Source organism: Drosophila busckii, chromosome 3R (assembly GCF_011750605.1).
Source record: "Drosophila busckii strain San Diego stock center, stock number 13000-0081.31 chromosome 3R, ASM1175060v1, whole genome shotgun sequence".
Lineage (NCBI taxonomy): Eukaryota > Metazoa > Arthropoda > Insecta > Diptera > Drosophilidae > Drosophila > Drosophila busckii.
Window position 1 is genome coordinate 18,878,186 of NC_046607.1, and position 19,179 is coordinate 18,897,364.

A 19,179-nucleotide genomic window follows, 5' to 3' on the forward strand; every position below is an offset into this window, starting at 1 on the left:
TGTAAAAACTTTGTCTTTGCATGCAATGTAGGCGCAACAGTTGGCCAGGAACTAAAAGCATAGCAACGTGGCTAGCAACCAAGGATTTGCGGAAATAACAAACGCTCCGGGAGAAAATAAACAACTGCCTAGCAACCAGGTGCTGGCTCGATCACTATACCGTAACGACGGTGTGCTTTCTTTAGCTAGTTTTAGCTTTTTTGGGTAGTTTTGCCGTATTCTATACACTTTGCTTTTGAACTGTTACTGTTACATTCCATTCAGTTGGTTAACAACAGCAGAGGTAAGCGGTTGCAAAAACGGAAAATTTAAACGCAAGACACGAACTTGATGTAGTGCATGCAAAAAATCAATAAAGGACAATTAAATAGTTGAAATCATGTGTGTTGGTTATGAAATAATTAAATTAAATGCCAGTTATGTGCGTGCATAATTTAATACAATTAAATATTGCAATTTTAATTGCAAAATTAATTAAATAATTGTATTAAATACGATATGTGGTGGTGTCATATACTAAGTGCTGAAGAAAAAATGTTGCGCAATTGTTATTTTATAATGTACTGCATATATATTTATTATGTCAGTTTATTGATTTTTTTTAAATAAAGTTTATTGATTACATAGTTGTTAGTGGTAACAAGGTCATATTTTCTGCAGCATAAGGAAACAATTACAACAACAACAAGACAACCATTGGCCTCTAGATGGAGCAGCCCTCCACTAGCGCGGAAGCAGCAGCTGCCGCCGGCATTGGGCCAGATCCACGTCTGGAGCTGATGGGCTCGTTTGTCATCAAGTCATTGAAACTGAAACCAGAGAAGTGGACACGTGTCATCACCGTAGAGGAGCACAAGGGCATAATCAAGGAGTTTTTGGAGCGAAATACGCCCGTTGTGCTCATCATCATTCTCACGCCAGCAGCACAGTTGGTGCCTTCGACTACATTTCCATTGCTGCAGCTGAAAAGCAAAGGTGTCTACTTTATAAAGCGTTATGCAGAGCCCATACCACGTGAGAACTGTGGACACTATATCATCTTTGGTGACCTAGCCACACGCACAATTGACCAGCTTTCAGCGCTGGTTGAGGAGGTGCTGGTGCCTTTGCTTTCGAATGAGGACAATTATCGCAGTTGGCCAGTTATGGTGGCGCAGGATGTGCAGAAGCATGTGCACAGTCTGAAAAGCACTGTGCATCAGGTAAAGGGACAGGTGAGCGGCGAAACAATACTCGCCATGCCCGTAGGCGTTGAGAAGATTGTCAAAGCAGCCAAGCAATTGACCGAAACGCAGCACTGTCAATTTGATCTGTATCTGAAGAGTGCCATTGAGGGCGTTGTCATCAAGTGGGCCACGCAGATACACGAGGTCATCAAGGAGAGTCCCACCAATGCGTTTGCAAATGGACAGAACCCCACGCCACATACAGGTAAACACCCTACAGCACATATAGTTTTCGTTCTTAGGTTTATATATAGCATAAGTTTATTTATTATTTATTGATAAAATTCAAGTTTTGCAGTTGACGTTTGTTTGGGGTTATATCCTAGCAACCTAGCGCCTTCCGGCCAAAAATTTGCATGTTAAAGCCAGCTACATATACATATGTATAACAATAAATTGTCCTTAAAAGTCGCTTTTATTATCTGTGCGCGTATGTAGGCAATTTGCGTGCTTGCAACATTTACTTGACACAATAGTTGTTTGAATTGCTTTAGGCCAGGTCAGAATTTTGTTATGCGTTCACATTTGTTGGGTTAATGTAACTATGCCTAATAAAAGTCTAAGTAGCCTAAAGCTTATCCGATTTGTATGATTTTGACAACATCTGCAAGCTGAGAGATAACGTATTATAAGCGGCTGTTAGACGATCGTTCTTTAATTGTCGATTTAAAGTGGCGCATTTTGTTTTGGCATTCACACTATTTGCATTACGTTGACACCAAATACTTATACGGTCACACTACGCAATTGTAGGACACTAAAAGTGACGCTTAAAAAGCGATCGTATCGATATTGTACCGAGTAAACGTACTGACATCTCTAGCAAAATGTACGATCACTAATTCTAATAAGACCGCTCAAAACTACGTGCGTCAAAAACTAAGACTTAAGACCCTGCAAGACAATTTTAAATTGAAATTGAAATAGAAGGACCATCTGTGCATTGGAAATACTATTCAGTGGTGTAAATGTCTAAATTTATGCCCGGCAGCACAAAAACAAACAAACAGCAAAAACTGATTTGCAAAAAAAACACATTTCGCCTAACGGGACAAAATCAAAATGGCTTTTTGTTGGGAATCAGATAAGCAGCCGAATTTGTTGTTGTTTTGCATTGGCCTCTGCTGCGAGTATGCAAAATCAAATAAGCTCATGGAGCCGTAGCGTGGGCACATCTGGCCCACAACCTTGCGTGATAATTTATGAAGTATGTAAATTATGTGTACCTTTCATTAGTAGTGATTAGATTATTAATTAAACACTTTAACAACGGCAAGCTTTAATTATTCATATACTTTAATTTGCAGAGTTTACCTTTTGGAATAATCGGCTTAAGAATCTATCCTTTATCTACGACCAATTGCGGAATGAACGCATAAGAGCCATGGCGCTTATACTGGAGTATTCAATGAGTGCCTACCATCCTTGCTTTCAGACGCTCTTCAAAAACGTTGTTACGGGTGAGTAGCCAACATTTAATGGCCACATAGCATGCAATAAAGGATTGGAAATGGGTGTCTCTGTGCCTTTTGCATGCCAACAAATTGTTTTCGTTTTGCTGATTGAACAAACGTAAATGCAGCACTTGCCGAGGCAAAGGATATAACACTTTATTTGAACCCACTGAAGCGTCCGCTGCAACAACTCGAGGAAATCGATTTTGCCGAATTCAAGCCCTTGCTCATACCATTCATGCATACTGTATGCACGCTCTGGGGCAACTCCCGCTACTACTGTCAGTCGGCCAAAATAACAGTTCTGTTGCAGGAGATATGCAATTTGATTATACATCAGGTGAGTACAAGGGTGGCACAGCCCCAACCCCATGGCAGGCATTAAAATTTTGAGTTGTTTTGTTTTGTTGCAGGCGAAACGTTATTTGGATCCCTCATCAATATTTCATAGCGATATTGATGAAGCTATGCAGCGTCTTACTTTGTCTATACAAATATTAAAGTTTTTTCGTGAGCTTTTCGATTACTATAAGGAACGGTTGGAAGGCTTTTTCACCGAACCAGAGGAGCGTCCGCCGATTTTGTGGACTTTTCATCCAAATTCAGTTTTCAAGCGCTTTAATGCCTTTCTTGAGCGTCTAACAACAATACAGTGGTATGTATTTGTAGTTGTATAATTAACTATCATAGCACCGTTTTATTTATGACTTTTGCTGCATAGGTTCTTCTTTACTGTGATTGAATTTCTGAAATTAGAGAAAGTCGAAATCGGTGGATTGCGTGGTCGCCAGCTCAGCACACGTATTACAAATGTCTATGTGGAGTTTAATCAATATTTTACGGCATTTGCATCAAAAAGCTATGATGTGCTGGATCCAGACGACCATGAGTTTGATGAGGACTTTAAAGGTTTTCAAACTCGCATACTCGAGCTGGATATGAAGCTGGCTGCCATATTGTGCCAGGCTTTCGATGATTGTCACAATTTGGAAAGCGTTTTTAAGGTAATTAATTTATTTAAAGTATTTATTATTCTTATTTGACTTTATTATATTTATTTTTAGCTTATAAGCATAGTGGGCAGCGTGCTGGATCGCCCGAAAATAAAGGAGGAGTTTACGCAGCGCTATGCTGAAATAGTGCGAATGCTAGATGATGAGATGACTGTCTGCGAAAATATATATGTCAAGCAAATGGATCTCACACAGTTGGGCGATAGCCTCTATCCAGATTACAACTGTCCGCCCATTGCGGCATTTATACGCTGGTGCAATCAACTGGAGTCACGCATAACGTCGCCTGTCAAGCACTTCAAGGCCTTGCAACATGAGTAAGTAAATGCAGTTAATAGTAAACACATTAACAATTTAACTTTAATTTTAAAGTGTAACCAAATCAGAGAAAGCACTGGAAATTGTGGAGCGCTATGAGGTTTTAATGGCTAAGTTGGGCGTGTGCAAAGCGCAGTTCTTTGATGAGTGGTCCGCCCAACTGCAGGAACAAATCGAAGTGGACTTGAAAAAGTCACTTATAGCACGGGATCAGCACAGTCATTCGCTTATATTGAACTTCAGCTCTACATTGTTTTCAATACTGCGCGAGGTGCACTACCTGGAGCAAATGAAAATCGACGGTATACCCGAAATAGCAATTGACTTTGCTGAGAAGAGTGATGTGTTTCGTTCGTATACCTTGAATTTGGAGAAGACTATTGATTGGTATAACAGCATACAAGAGGGCAGCTCACCAGTGGAACTCAAGCTGATTGAGCCAGAGATTAAAATGATTGATGATCTTGTTAAAATTGGCGTAGATGAGCTTGTCTGGAATTCTACAGGTAAGCAAACGGTCTCTGGCCAAACAATTGCAACTTTAAACATATTTTGTTTGTTTTTTTTTTTTGTTTTTAGATATTATGAGTTACTTGGATAAGCTGCGCAAGCCTGTGGCTGCGCTGCAGAATCGTATGCATCATACTCAAGAGAATTTGCGACAAATACGTAAAATTATGGAGGTCTGGGCCAAGCAGCCGCTGTTTGAACGACGTGACTGCAAAAAGGACTCAGTGCTTTGCATAGACGAGCGTCCTGACCGCACGGCCAAGCGTTACGCTGAGATACAAGCAGCATCGGTGGAGATACACAAACTGCTGCAGGACAACATGGTGCAGTTTGATATGGTGGAACAGCAAAACGATGCAGTTTGGCTAAGCTATGTGGATTTTGTGGATAATATAGTGTATGAAAATATATTGCGCACTGTAGGCGTTAGCGTGGGCTATTTAGCAGAGAACATGGATCCGGATAATAACTATGCGCCGCTGTTTGAGTCGCGGCTGGAGCTGGTTGAGCCGAATTTGGTGTTTGTGCCCTCGCTGGAACCGGAGGATCCCATGGGCTTTAATAATATGCTTATTGAGCTAATGCGTGATATTATGAAAATGGGCTCGCTCATCAAACGACTCAAGCCCAATGAGAAGCGGCATTATGTGGAGCTAATTAAGGAGAATCAAGACATTATCGATATGCGCCGTGAAATATTAAACGGCGTAGATTTGGTAATGGAGGAGGCGTCACGATTTTGTCGTCAATTTGAGCGCTACTCGTACCTGTGGCTTGATGATCGTGAAGAGTGCATGGAGTACTTCTTGGAGTACGGTCGCATGCTAGAACCAGATGAGATTGAGCTGCTCCAAATGAACGACCCAAACGGTCCGCCACCGCCAGAGCCTTGTCAGCCAACAATTGAGGCGTTCAGAGAGCAAATAGACAACTATGAGTCGCTCTTCAACGAAATTGAAGACATACCAGCTTTTCAGGTGTTTAGTTCCTGGTTTCAAGTGGACGTTAGACCTTTTCGACAAGCGCTGCTCAACACCGTCTGCAAATGGGGCAACATGTTCAAGGAGCATCTGGTGACAACTGTAACCTCCAGGTACTTGAGACAAATTATGCAAAAACTTTGCATTTGTATAATTTTTACTTTATTGCAGCCTCATGGACTTGAGTCATTTTATACGCAAGGCAGACGAGGGTCTCTTGCAGACTGTCAAGGAGAAGGACTACGAGGGTCTAGTTAGCATTATGGCCTACTTGATGCAGGTTAAGGAGCGCGCTGCTAACACGGATGAAATGTTTGAGCCCATGCAGGAGACTATACAGCTGCTCAAATACTATGATATGGACATACCCGAGGAGGTCAACGTGCTGCTGCAGGAGCTGCCCGAACAGTGGGCCAATACCAAGAAAATTGCCAGCACAGTGAAGCAACAAGTGTCGCCCTTGCAGGCCACCGAAGTTGTTAGCATACGTAATAAGATAACTCTATTCGAAGCGCATATACAATTATTCCGTGAGGTATTCAAGCAGTATGACTTCTTTCGTTTTGACTGCTATAAGCCTTATCTGTTGATGGATCGCATTAACGATGATATGTATCTGTGTGAGCGTGAAATGGGCGAAATACAAAAGTCGGGCAGTCTGTTCGAGGTTAATATACCTGAGTTTAAGGTGCTTAAGCAATGCCGCAAAGAGCTGCGCATGCTCAAGGTAACTACGGCCCGTTTATATGAAATTTTTTATATTTCTACATATCTAGTTGAAACTGCATGTTTTATTAACTTATTAACAACAACAATTTTTTTTACTAAATTTATACATAATCTTACTTGTGTGTAATGCATGCCACATGTGGAATTTTTGAGATTTGACTTATTTTTCACCTAGCTATTACTAAACTCTTTCCAATCTTCTAACTGCAACATAAATCAATTTGAAAGTTATTAAATGATTTAATTAAATTCCAAACACAGCAACTTTGGGACTATGTAAATATTGTGCAGACCAGCATAGAGGATTGGAAGACCACGCCCTGGCGAAAAGTGGATGTGGAAAATATGGATATTGAGTGCAAAAAGTTTGCGAAGGATATACGCTTGCTGGATAAGGAAATGCGAGTTTGGGATACGTTTGTTAATCTCGAGTCCACTGTGAAAAATATGCTCACCTCGCTGCGCGCCGTGGGAGAGCTGCAGAATCCAGCCATACGAGAGCGACACTGGAATCAGCTAATGAACTCAACAAAGGTCAATTTCGTGTTACATTTTGTCTTGTCAAGCAATTCATTTACTCTTTTTATTAATATTATGCTATTTGGCGTACTGTAAATAATTTATGAAATTCTTTTTCTATTTGCCACAGCACTTGAGCTAGAACTTATGCTGAGTATACGCTCGCAATTGTATAGCAAATGTGTTTTAATCATTTTTATTTTTCAAAACAACCTTTTATCGAGGCCAACATACTCTTGTACATAATTCTTTTGTGCCTCGACTGTACAGTTCTTGTAAATACCATTTCATTCCAGAGCCTGGCTGCACTGCCCAAGGAAGTAACCGTAAGTGGCTAGCAAAAACGCATTACTGCATGTATTTTATGATAAACTCAAGTAGCAACTGTAGTAACATTTAAAATGCGTAATTAACTTGAACTAATATGTGTCTCTTTTTTTAGGTGAAATTTATTATGGACCATGAGACTACGTTAGCCGAGCTTCTGGGCTTGAATCTGCACGAATGCGAGGAGGAGGTGAAGAATATTGTGGATAAGGCCGTCAAGGAAATGTCTATGGAGAAAATATTGCGTGACCTAAACTCGACTTGGTCAGGCATGGAGTTCGACCATGAGCTGCATCCACGCACTGGCTGCAAGCTCCTTAAGGCATCGGAAGAACTCATAGAGACGCTTGAAGAGAATCAGGTGTGCCTACAAAATTTGATTACATCCAAGTACATCGCCCATTTCCTTGAAGAAGTGTCAACTTGGCAAAATAAATTAATGATTGCCGATCAAGTGATAACCCTTTGGTTTGAGGTGCAACGCACTTGGACCCATCTTGAGAGTATTTTCATGAGTTCAGAAGACATAAGAAAACAGCTGCCCGTCGACTCAGTTCGTTTCGATAATATTGATGCCGAATTTCGCATACTCATGGATGAGATGTCTGTCTCATCGAATGTGGTAGCATCAACCAATCGAGCTGGACTGATCGAACGTCTGGAGCATTTGCAAAAGGAGCTAACGCTGTGCGAAAAGGCTCTGGCAGAATATTTGGAAACAAAACGTTTGGCTTTTCCTCGCTTCTATTTCGTCTCATCGGCGGATCTTCTTGATGTGCTCAGCAATGGCATTCAGCCGGAGATGGTTACCAAGCATCTGACTAAGCTATTCGATTCAATAGCACGCCTCAAATTCAATCGCGACGAGGCCAATGAAATAGACACGGCGTCCGGCATGTATGCCAAGGACGGTGAATATGTGGAATTCAATGAGCTGGCCAGCATACGCGGTCCAGTCGAAGTCTGGCTGAATCGCATACAGGCGGCAATGCGGGCCAGTCTGCGTCACTATGTCACCGAAGCTGTTGTCGCCTATGAGGAAAAGCAGCGTGAACAATGGTTGTTCGACTATCCTGCACAGGTATCGCTATGCGGCTCACAGATCTGGTGGTCCACAGAGGTAAACATAGCGTTTAGCCGCTTAGAGGAGGGCTACGATAATGCTATCAAGGATTATTACAAGAAACAAATATCACAACTCAGTTTACTCATAACACTACTGCTCGGCGAGCTGACCAAGGGGGATCGTCAGAAAATAATGACGATATGCACAATTGATGTGCACTCGAGAGATGTAGTCGCTAAGATGATTCAGGCCAAATTGGATTCAGGTTCGGCTTTTATGTGGCAATCGCAGTTGAGGCATCGATTTGATGATGTTGAAAAAGATTGCTTTGCCAATATTTGCGACGCTGAGTTCCAGTATTGTCACGAATACTTAGGCAATACCCCACGCCTGGTCATAACGCCGCTCACAGATCGCTGTTACATAACACTTACACAGAGCTTACACTTGGTAATGGGTGGCGGTCCGGCTGGGCCGGCGGGCACGGGCAAAACCGAAACAACTAAAGATTTAGGCCGTGCGATTGGCATCATGGTCTATGTATTCAACTGCTCCGAGCAAATGGATTATCAGTCTTGCGGCAACATATACAAGGGACTAGCCCAAACGGGCGCGTGGGGCTGTTTCGATGAATTTAATCGCATCACAGTCGAGGTGCTGTCTGTGGTGGCGGTGCAGGTGAAGTCCGTGCAGGATGCTATACGCGATAAAAAGGACAAATTCAATTTTATGGGCGAAATCATTACCTGTGTGCCCACTGTGGGCGTATTTATTACCATGAATCCAGGCTATGCCGGCCGTACAGAGCTGCCGGAGAACTTAAAGGCGCTCTTTCGACCCTGCGCCATGGTGGTGCCTGATTTCGAGCTCATCTGCGAGATTATGCTGGTTGCCGAAGGCTTTCAGGATGCGCGCGTCTTGGCGCGCAAGTTCATCACGCTCTACACACTGTGCAAGGAGTTGCTGTCCAAGCAGGATCATTATGACTGGGGCTTGCGTGCTATTAAATCTGTGCTGGTCGTGGCCGGCTCCCTAAAGGTGCGTAAAAATGATATCAGATATAATTTAAATTTATGTACAAATATTTCATTGCTTGTTTTATATTTTTCTTTGGGCAGCGCGGCGATCCTGGTCGACCCGAGGAGGAGGTGTTGATGCGCGCCCTGCGTGACTTTAATATACCGAAAATCATTACAGATGATATGCCCGTGTTCATGGGGCTCATCAGCGATCTATTTCCCGCTTTGGATGTGCCTCGCAAACGTGATCAGGACTTTGAACGCACCGTAAAACAAGCTGCCTCCGATTTGCTACTACAACCAGAAGATAATTTTATATTGAAAGTAGTGCAACTGGAGGAACTGTTGGAGGTACGTCATTCTGTATTCATTGTTGGCAATGCTGGCACTGGCAAAACACAAGTGTGGAAAACGCTGCTGCGCACCTATCAGAACATTAAACGGAAGCCCATATTCAATGACTTGAATCCAAAAGCGGTGACCAATGATGAACTTTTCGGCATTATCAACCCGGCGACGCGCGAGTGGAAGGACGGACTGTTCTCAGTGCTGATGAGAGACCAAGCCAACATAACAGTTGATCAGCCCAAGTGGATTGTGCTCGATGGCGATATCGATCCCATGTGGATTGAAAGTTTAAATACTGTAATGGATGATAACAAAGTCTTAACTTTGGCCAGTAATGAGCGCATTGCGCTGACACCTTCGATGCGTTTGCTTTTTGAGATCTCTAACCTGAGAACAGCAACGCCGGCAACCGTCTCCAGAGCCGGCATACTCTATATAAATCCCCAGGACTTGGGTTGGAATCCGTAAGTAGCAAATATATAAATATTTATTTTAATTCAAATTAAATTGTTTCTATTTGCAGCTATGTGACTAGTTGGGTTGAAACGCGTAAAATTCCAGCCGAAAAGTCCAATTTGGTCATGTTATTCGATAAGTACATACCACCATCATTGGAGACGATACGCGTGCGCTTTAAAAAGATCACGCCAGTCGCTGAAATGGCCCACATACAAATGCTGTGCCATCTACTAAACTGTTTTCTAATACCAGCGAACACACCAGCCGATTGCCCAAAGGAATGGCACGAGCTCTACTTTGTGTTTGCCTGTATTTGGGCGTTCGGTTCGGCCATGTTCCAGGATCAAGCCATTGATTATCGTGTGGAGTTCAGCAAATGGTGGGTAAATGAGTTCAAAACTGTTAAGTTCCCATCGGGTGAGTATTAAGCGAACGCTGCTCTTTGTACATTAAACAAAATTAATAATTTTGCATTGGAATTTGAACATTAATTAGGCGGAACAGTTTTCGATTATTTTTTGGATAGCGAGACAAAAACATTTTTACCATGGACAGAGAAAATACCCAAGTTTGAATTGGATTCGGATTTGCCGCTGCAAGCTGTGCTCGTGCACACCTCCGAGTCAATAAGGTTGCGTTACTTTCTGGATCTACTTATGGATAAGAAGCACCCGGTGATGCTAGTGGGCAATGCCGGCTGCGGCAAGACCGTCTTGGTCAACGAGAAGCTTCAATCGCTTTCTGAGAATTACGCTGTCACCACAATACCATTCAATTTCTATACCACGTCCGAGATGTTGCAAAAGATACTCGAGAAGCCGCTGGAGAAGAAAGCGGGTCGCAACTACGGACCGCCCGGGAACAAGACCTTGATCTACTTTGTTGACGACATCAACATGCCCGAGGTGGATTGCTATGGGACCGTGCAGCCGCACACGCTAATGCGTCAGCATCTCGACTATGGCCACTGGTATGATAGGAATAAGCTAACGCTCAAGGATATACACAATTGCCAATATGTGGCTTGTATGAATCCCACCTCGGGCAGCTTCACCATTAATCCGCGTCTGCAGCGACACTTTTGCGTGCTGGCTGTCAGTTTTCCAGGCACAGATTCCATCACAGTCATGTACTCAGCCATCTTGGCCCAACATTTTGCCAATGCTGAGCAAAAATTCATGCCGATCGTGACACGCATGACGCCGAACATTGTGGCAGCCACAATTGCGTTGCACAACAAGTGCTTGCAAGTATTTCTGCCCACGGCCATCAAGTCGCATTACATCTTTAACCTACGCGACATCAGCAATGTTTTTCAAGCAAGTACCCCACCCACACATTTAATATAATTAATAACTTATTATACGCCTGCTGTAGGGTCTACTATTCAGTTCTACGGACTGCTTGACGAGCTCAACAGATCTTATACGTTTGTGGCAACATGAGACACAGCGCGTGTACTCCGATAAGCTAACTGATGACAAAGACATCGATAGCTTTACCAAAATGCAGCATGACATTGTCAAGAAGTCGTTCGAAGAAATTGACGAATCCGTTATATTCGACAAGCCGAATATTTACTGTCATTTCGCTGGAGGAATTGGTGATCCTAAGTACATGCCTATCAAGGGTTGGCCTGAGCTTCACAAACTCCTTCAGGAAGCAATGTCATCGTATAATGATCTAGTCGCTGCCATGAATCTGGTGTTATTCGAAGATGCGATGATGCATGTCTGCAGGTGCGTAATAATTAAATTTTTTACATTTTTTTGAGCTAATGATAATCAATTTTGTTGATTAGAATCAATCGCATATTAGAATCGCCGCGTGGCAGCGCATTATTGGTTGGTGTTGGTGGCAGTGGCAAACAATCTCTAGCGCGCTTGGCAGCATTCATATCCAGCTTGGAGGTCGTGCAAATACAGCTTAAGAAGGGCTACGGTGTCAATGACTTAAAGGTTCTCTTTTGCAATATATATATCTAATATTACTGTTTATAAATTAATTTTCAATAATTTTATAGAATGAATTCTCCGGCTTGTATTTAAAGGCCGGTTTGAAAAATGTTAGCATCATGTTCCTTATGACGGATGCCCAAATTCCCAGTGAGGATTTTCTTGTCTTAATAAACGACTTGTTAGCCACTGGCGAGATTCCAGATCTGTTTCCGGACGACGAGATTGAGAACATAATATCAGGCGTGCGAAATGAGGTCAAAGGTGCGGGACTGGTTGATACGCGAGAGAACTGCTGGAAATTCTTCATCGATCGTGTACGCAAGCAACTAAAAATAGTTCTGTGTTTTTCACCAGTGGGTTCAACATTGCGTGTTCGGTCGAGAAAATTCCCCGCCATCATCAATGCAACATCCATCAATTGGTTCCACGAATGGCCTCAGGAGGCACTCATATCGGTTGCCATGAACTTCTTGGCACAGAACAAAGTGCTGCCAGAGAATCATCGCGATTCTGTGGCCAAGTTTATGGCCTATGTGCACACGTCTGTCAATACGACTTCCAAAGTTTATTTACAGAACGAGCGTCGTTACAACTATACCACACCCAAGAGTTATCTAGAACAAATCAATTTGTATATCAAATTGCTCAATCACAAACACGAGGACTTGCAGAGCAAGATCGAGCGTCTGGAAAACGGTCTGGAGAAGCTGCGCTCCACAGCAGTGCAGGTGGCCGATCTCAAAGTCAAACTGGCCGTCCAAGAGGTGGAGCTCAAAGAGAAAAACGATGCAGCCGACGCGCTTATCGAAATCGTAGGCATCGAAACAGAGAAAGTGCAAAACGAGAAAGCCTTTGCCGATGAGGAGGAAATGAAGGTAGCCCTCATAGCAGACGAAGTGAGCAAGAAACAACGCGACTGCGAAGAAGATTTGCTTAAAGCTGAGCCAGCGCTAACAGCTGCACAGGAAGCGCTCAATACGCTCAACAAAGCCAATCTAACTGAGCTCAAGAGCTTTGGCTCGCCGCCTGGAGCAGTCACCAATGTCACAGCCGCTGTTATGGTGCTGCTAGCGCCTGGTGGCAAGCTGCCCAAGGATCGCTCATGGAAAGCAGCAAAAATTTCAATGGCCAAGGTGGATGGTTTCCTGGATGCGCTTATAAATTACGACAAGGAAAATATACATCCCGAAATTATTAAAGCCATACAGCCGTATCTTAAAGATCCCGAATTTGAGCCCGAGTTTGTGCGCTCCAAGTCAGGCGCAGCCGCTGGGCTGTGTGCCTGGGTCATCAACATCATTAAGTTCTATGAGGTGTATTGTGATGTAGAGCCAAAGCGTAAAGCGCTGGCCGCAGCCAATGCGGAGTTGGCAGCTGCTCAGGATAAGCTTGCAGGCATCAAACGCAAAGTTGCGGTAAGTTCAAGAACTTTTTAAATCAAGTCGAACTGCTTTAAATGCAAATTTCCTTTGCAGAGTCTGGAGGAGCAGCTGGCCAAGCTGACGGCTGATTTTGAAAAAGCTATTGCGGATAAATTGCGTTGTCAACAGGAGGCAGATGCTACACAAGCTACTATTGCACTAGCTAATCGTCTAGTGGGTGGCTTAGCCAGCGAAAATGTGCGCTGGGCTGAGGCAGTAAACAAGTTAGTATAACATTTCTAAATGTGTTAAGACACTTGCTAATTGTTTGTTATGTTTTGCAGCTTTGTCAAACAGGGCATTACCTTACCCGGCGATATATTGCTTATTACTGCATTCATTTCGTATGTCGGCTGCTTTACCAAGGGCTTCCGTCGTGACTTGCTGCAAAAAATGTGGACGCCTTTTCTTAAGAGCATCGATCCACCTATACCAACAACTGAGAATCTTGATCCACTTACACTGCTTACCGATGATACCACCATTGCCATATGGACAAATGAGGGTTTGCCCAGCGATCGCATGTCCATTGAGAATGCTACAATTCTATCGAATTCGGATCGTTGGCCACTCATGATTGATCCGCAATTGCAAGGCGTTAAATGGATTAAGCAAAAGTATGGCGAAGAGCTTAAGGTCATACGATTGGGCCAACGCAACTACTTGGACATTATTGAGAAATCTATAAACTTGGGAATTACAGTGCTCATTGAGAATATTGATGAGAACTTGGACCCTGTTTTGGACTCTTTGCTTGGACGTAATCTTATTAAGAAGGGCAAGTGAGTAGGCAGCACTGGCTTAAATAAAATATAAAATATATCTTAATCGACACTCAATATTTACAGAGCCATTAAAATCGGCGACAAGGAAATCGAGTACAATTCCACTTTCCGTTTAATCTTGCACACTAAATTAGCTAATCCTCACTACAAGCCAGAGATGCAGGCACAAACAACACTTATCAATTTCACAGTAACACGCGATGGCTTAGAAGATCAATTGCTCGCCGAAGTAGTAAAGGCTGAAAGGCCCGATCTGGAGGACTTAAAGGCTGAGCTGACCAAGCAGCAGAATGATTTTAAAATTATGCTAAAAAAACTGGAGGACGATTTGCTATCACGTCTTTCATCAGCGGGTGAGAATATTTTAGGTGACACAGCACTGGTTGAGAATCTAGAGACCACCAAGAGCACGGCTTCGGAAATCGAGGAAAAGGTGGCAGAGGCTAAGATTACGTCTAAGGAAATAGACAAGGCACGCGAATATTATAGACCCGCAGCGGCTAGAGCTAGCTTGCTGTATTTTATACTTAACGAACTGAACACTATAAATCCTATATATCAGTTTTCACTTAAGGTAAGTCGTTTATTTAATAATTTATTTAATTAATAATACAATTGCTTGTTTCTTTGCAGGCGTTTAGTGTAGTGTTCCAAAAGGCCATAGCCAAGGCTGAACCGGGCGAAACCTTGGATTTGCGTGTTACAAATCTGATCGATTGCATAACGTATTCGGTCTTTCAGTATACTTCGCGTGGTCTTTTTGAATGCGACAAGCTCATCTTCGCCTCGCAAATGACATTTCAGGTAAGTCACGTGTGCAAATATTAGAAATTATTGTACTTATTGCTTTATATTTCAGATACTGCTGATGAACGAGGAGGTCACATCTGCGGAACTGGACTTCCTACTCCGCTTCCCGATAAAGCCACATGTGACAAGTCCTGTGGATTTTTTGAGTAATCAATCGTGGGGCGGAATTTGCAGTCTAGCGTCCAAGGATGAGTTTCGTAATCTGGACCGGGACATTGAAACCTCATCAAAGCGCTGGAAGAAACTCGTGGAATCGGAGCTACCGGAGAAGGAGAAATTCCCACAGGAATGGAAAAATAAAACAGCGCTGCAACGGCTCTGCATGATCAGAGCATTGAGACCTGATCGCATGACCTATGCTCTAGCGTAAGTTGCAAACTAATCTCTCTAAGCAAACAGCTTGTTAAATAAGTTTTTCAGTGATTTTATTGAAGAGAAACTGGGCTCGAAATATGTAGAAAGTCGCGCCATGGAGTTTGCCAAGTCATACGAGGAAGCCAGTCCATCTACGCCTATTTTCTTTATACTCTCACCTGGCGTTAATCCCTTGAAAGATGTTGAGGCTTTGGGCAAGCAACTGAACTTTACCATGGATTTGGGCAATTTTCATAATGTGTCCTTGGGCCAGGGGCAGGAATCAATTGCTGAGGCTGCAATGGATACAGCAGCCAAAAATGGACACTGGGTAGTGCTGCAAAATATACATTTGGTGCGCAAGTGGCTGCCAATGCTGGAGAAGAAGCTGGAGCTCTATGCAGATGGCTCACATCCAGAGTACAGAATGTTTTTGAGCGCGGAGCCTGCCTCAACGCCTTCGGCACATATAATACCACAGGTTGGTTAAATAAATAATAATCTTTACAGATGTTAAATATTAAATTTAATATTTTAGGGCATTTTGGAGTCGTCAATTAAGATTACCAATGAGCCGCCAACAGGCATGCTGGCCAATCTACACAAGGCATTGGACAACTTTACACAGGAAACTCTTGAAATGTCCGGCAAGGAGGCAGAGTTCAAGGCTATACTTTTCTCTCTGTGCTACTTTCATGCTGTAGTTGCTGAGCGTCGCAAATTTGGACCGCAGGGTTGGAACAAGATTTATCCATTCAATGTTGGCGACTTGAACATCAGTGTATCGGTGCTGTACAACTATTTGGAGGCAAACGCCAAGGTGCCTTGGGAGGATTTGCGTTATCTATTTGGCGAAATCATGTACGGCGGACATATAACAGACGATTGGGACAGACGCCTGTGCATTACGTATTTGGAGGAGTATATGCAGCCAGATTTAGTTGATGGTGAACTGTTTCTGGCGCCTGCGTTTGCTGCACCACCAAACACCGACTATCTGGGCTACCACACCTATGTGGACGAAATGATGCCAGCCGAGTCTCCTTACCTATATGGACTGCATCCGAATGCTGAAGTTGGCTTTCTGACCACGCGAGCGGAGAACATTTTCCGCACTGTGTTTGAAATGCAGCCACGCGATGCTGGCTCCGGTGGCGGTGCTACAGTCACCAGAGAGGACAAGGTCAAGCAAATTGTTGATGAGATAATTGAAAAGCTGCCAGAGGAATTCAATATGGTGGAGATTATGAACAAAGTGGAGGAGCGCACACCTTATGTGATTGTAGCCTTCCAGGAATGCGAGCGCATGAATTTCTTGACCAGCGAAATGAAACGCAGCTTGAAGGAGCTGGACCTGGGCTTAAAGGGCGAGCTGACTATAACCTCAGATATGGAGGTGCTGGAGAACTCATTATTTTTGGATCAAGTGCCGCCCATTTGGACGCAACGTGCCTATCCCTCGCTACTGGGGCTCAACAATTGGTTCATCGATTTATGCCTGCGTTTGCGCGAGCTTGAAACTTGGTCCACCGATTTTGTGGTACGTTTGAACAAAGTATATCAACCAGTTTTCAATCATTTATAATTTGTTGTTGTTTGTTGCAGCTGCCCTCCTGCGTCTGGCTGGCGGGCTTCTTTAATCCCCAGTCGTTGTTGACAGCCATCATGCAGAGCACGGCGAGACGCAACGAGCTGCCGCTGGACAAGATGTGCCTGCAATGTGACGTGACTAAGAAGCAGAAGGAGGAATTTACGTAAGACGTAGAACTCAAACAGCACATTAATACGCAATTCTAATTGATTTGCCTTCTCTTCAACGCAATCTATACACACTCACACTCTAATTGCTGATTAAGCCACTGGTCATGGTCTAGACATGGGCAATGATCATATATTTATTAAACTAGCATCATGTGTCATTAGAATTAGTTAATTGTAGCTGGAAAATAGCTAAATGCACAGCACTAACAACCTAATTATTTATACATTCGTCATGTTCAACTAGCCCTGGTACATTTACATGACTTGGCTCCACTGCATACATGTGCACATACATATATATGTTTGTTTGCTTGTATGCACACACACACACATGCACATATGTATGAAGATAGTGTTAATAGCACCTCAAGTGGCGTCAAGCCGCTTCAAGCGGCCAACGGCTCCGATAGTCTATAAATAGCATTATTTATATTACATGAGAGCTAATTTTAAATCATCACTTGCTTGGCTTGGCTTCTACTAGTATAAAAATAGCAATTATAGATTGCATGCAATTAAGAAATGTCTATTTGCCGATTGTCAATAGTTGATTGCTTATTAAGTGGCGCCTGCTAGCAGCGCCTTGAATGAGAAATCGTAGCACGTTTTTAAGCAAACAATGCACAGACGTAGACACAAAAAAAAAAAAAACAAACAAAACAAAGCAGAGACACACATAATCACCCACCACGCCCCGCAATTTAATCAGCTTAGCTATAATTGCCATATATCTGCATATAATTACAGTACGGCACCGCGGGACGGCTGCTGTGTGCATGGCATCTATATGGAGGGCGCCAGATGGGATATACAGCAGGGTATTATTATGGAATCACGTCTGAAAGAACTTTATCCATCAATGCCAGTGATCAACATTCGCGTGAGTTTATAATTGCAAATCACTTTTGGCGAATTCAAATAACATTTTCTAGCAAACAAAAGAAAAAACTAAAAATTAAATTTGGAACGGATCTGTGGCGTCAGTTAAGCGGCGCATGCTTGCATAAATCTAACAGCTTGCTTCTTTTTTTTCTTCTCTGGGTTCTTTACTCTACAGGCCATTACGCAGGACAAGCAAGATCTGCGCAATATGTACGAGTGTCCAGTATATAAGACGCGCACACGTGGTCCAACCTATGTATGGACTTTCAATCTGAAGACCAAGGATAAGCCAGGCAAATGGACTTTGGCTGGCGTTGCGCTCTTGCTGCAAACTTAGAACAATTCTTTATTTAGAAACTTAATCGTAGCATTTAATTCTTGTTAGTTAATATTTTAGCGGAAAATTCCATTCTATTCTAGTCAAATGTTTCGAATTTAAACACAATATTTATAATTGCTTAAGCACACAAATATTTTATAAATCTTTTAAATTGTTGAGCACAATTTTTTTCAAATAAATATCACCCTTTTGGTAGATTTGCCTTAGGCCCACTTTGCATAAAACCAAAGCAGACAAGTTTAATTATTTCTGATATTTAGGGGCCAATGCTCAGCAGTATATTAAATTTACTTATTTTTCAGCTTATTAACGATCAATGTTAGTAAACAAGTGTGTTTACTGTTTACCTTTTAATGTGCTCTAGTAAAAATCCCTGCATTTGCAGCATCATAAAAGCTGCGAACCTTGTTCGCTTAGTCACAGTATATGCGAAACAGCGTAAAATAATTTCAATGAATTTTGAGATAATCAATCTACACATATACATACATATACAGACAGACAGACACATATATATACACAAACTGATAAGTAAGCACATAAGAATGAAAGAGGCACACAAAAAAAATCTAAATCGACAGCAAATGCGTCGCGTTTCCATGAAACAACGCACATAAATTATAAAAGTTTGCGAATAAAAAAAAAATAATTTGATCATCAAAGTAAACTCTTAGAGCTCTTAGTGAGAGGATTGAACCGTGGCCAGCGGTGTAGCAAATTTTCTAAATTCTTGAGGTTTTATTTTCTGATGAAATTTTAAAGGTGCCGCGACCCAAAAACCAGACGGACGATTGAATTTTGTACGAAACGTGAACGTGAACCAATTAACGATAAATCGCACAGCATTTTAGCAATAAAATCTTTCAAAATTTCTGCTGTGACGACTGACTGCATAAATAC

At 42.6% G+C, this 19,179-nt stretch overlaps 1 protein-coding gene across 2 annotated transcripts; it reads left to right on the forward strand.

The window, feature by feature from the left end:
* The first annotated feature begins 194 nt into the window (after positions 1–194).
* LOC108604396 (dynein beta chain, ciliary) lies at positions 195–18,346 on the forward strand. Of its 2 annotated transcripts, XM_017993854.1 has the most exons (29): positions 195–283; positions 661–1,431; positions 2,534–2,686; positions 2,809–3,020; positions 3,094–3,335; positions 3,402–3,684; positions 3,745–4,010; positions 4,066–4,517; positions 4,591–5,614; positions 5,673–6,228; positions 6,492–6,764; positions 7,046–7,075; positions 7,192–9,180; positions 9,261–9,973; positions 10,033–10,385; positions 10,464–11,287; positions 11,346–11,707; positions 11,770–11,926; positions 11,992–13,341; positions 13,402–13,571; positions 13,632–14,129; positions 14,196–14,706; positions 14,766–14,936; positions 14,992–15,308; positions 15,363–15,777; positions 15,835–16,836; positions 16,902–17,050; positions 17,805–17,937; positions 18,115–18,346. In XM_017993854.1, exons 2-29 carry the CDS (start codon positions 708–710, stop codon positions 18,274–18,276), a joined length of 13,491 nt encoding a protein of 4,496 aa, XP_017849343.1. In that variant the 5' UTR covers positions 195–283; positions 661–707; the 3' UTR covers positions 18,277–18,346. The 2 variants fall into 2 exon arrangements, with proteins under 2 accessions (XP_017849343.1, XP_017849344.1); XM_017993855.1 differs by lacking the exons at positions 195–283; positions 7,046–7,075 and having other exon boundaries at positions 708–1,431; positions 18,115–18,276.
* Positions 18,347–19,179: the final 833 nt, after the last annotated feature.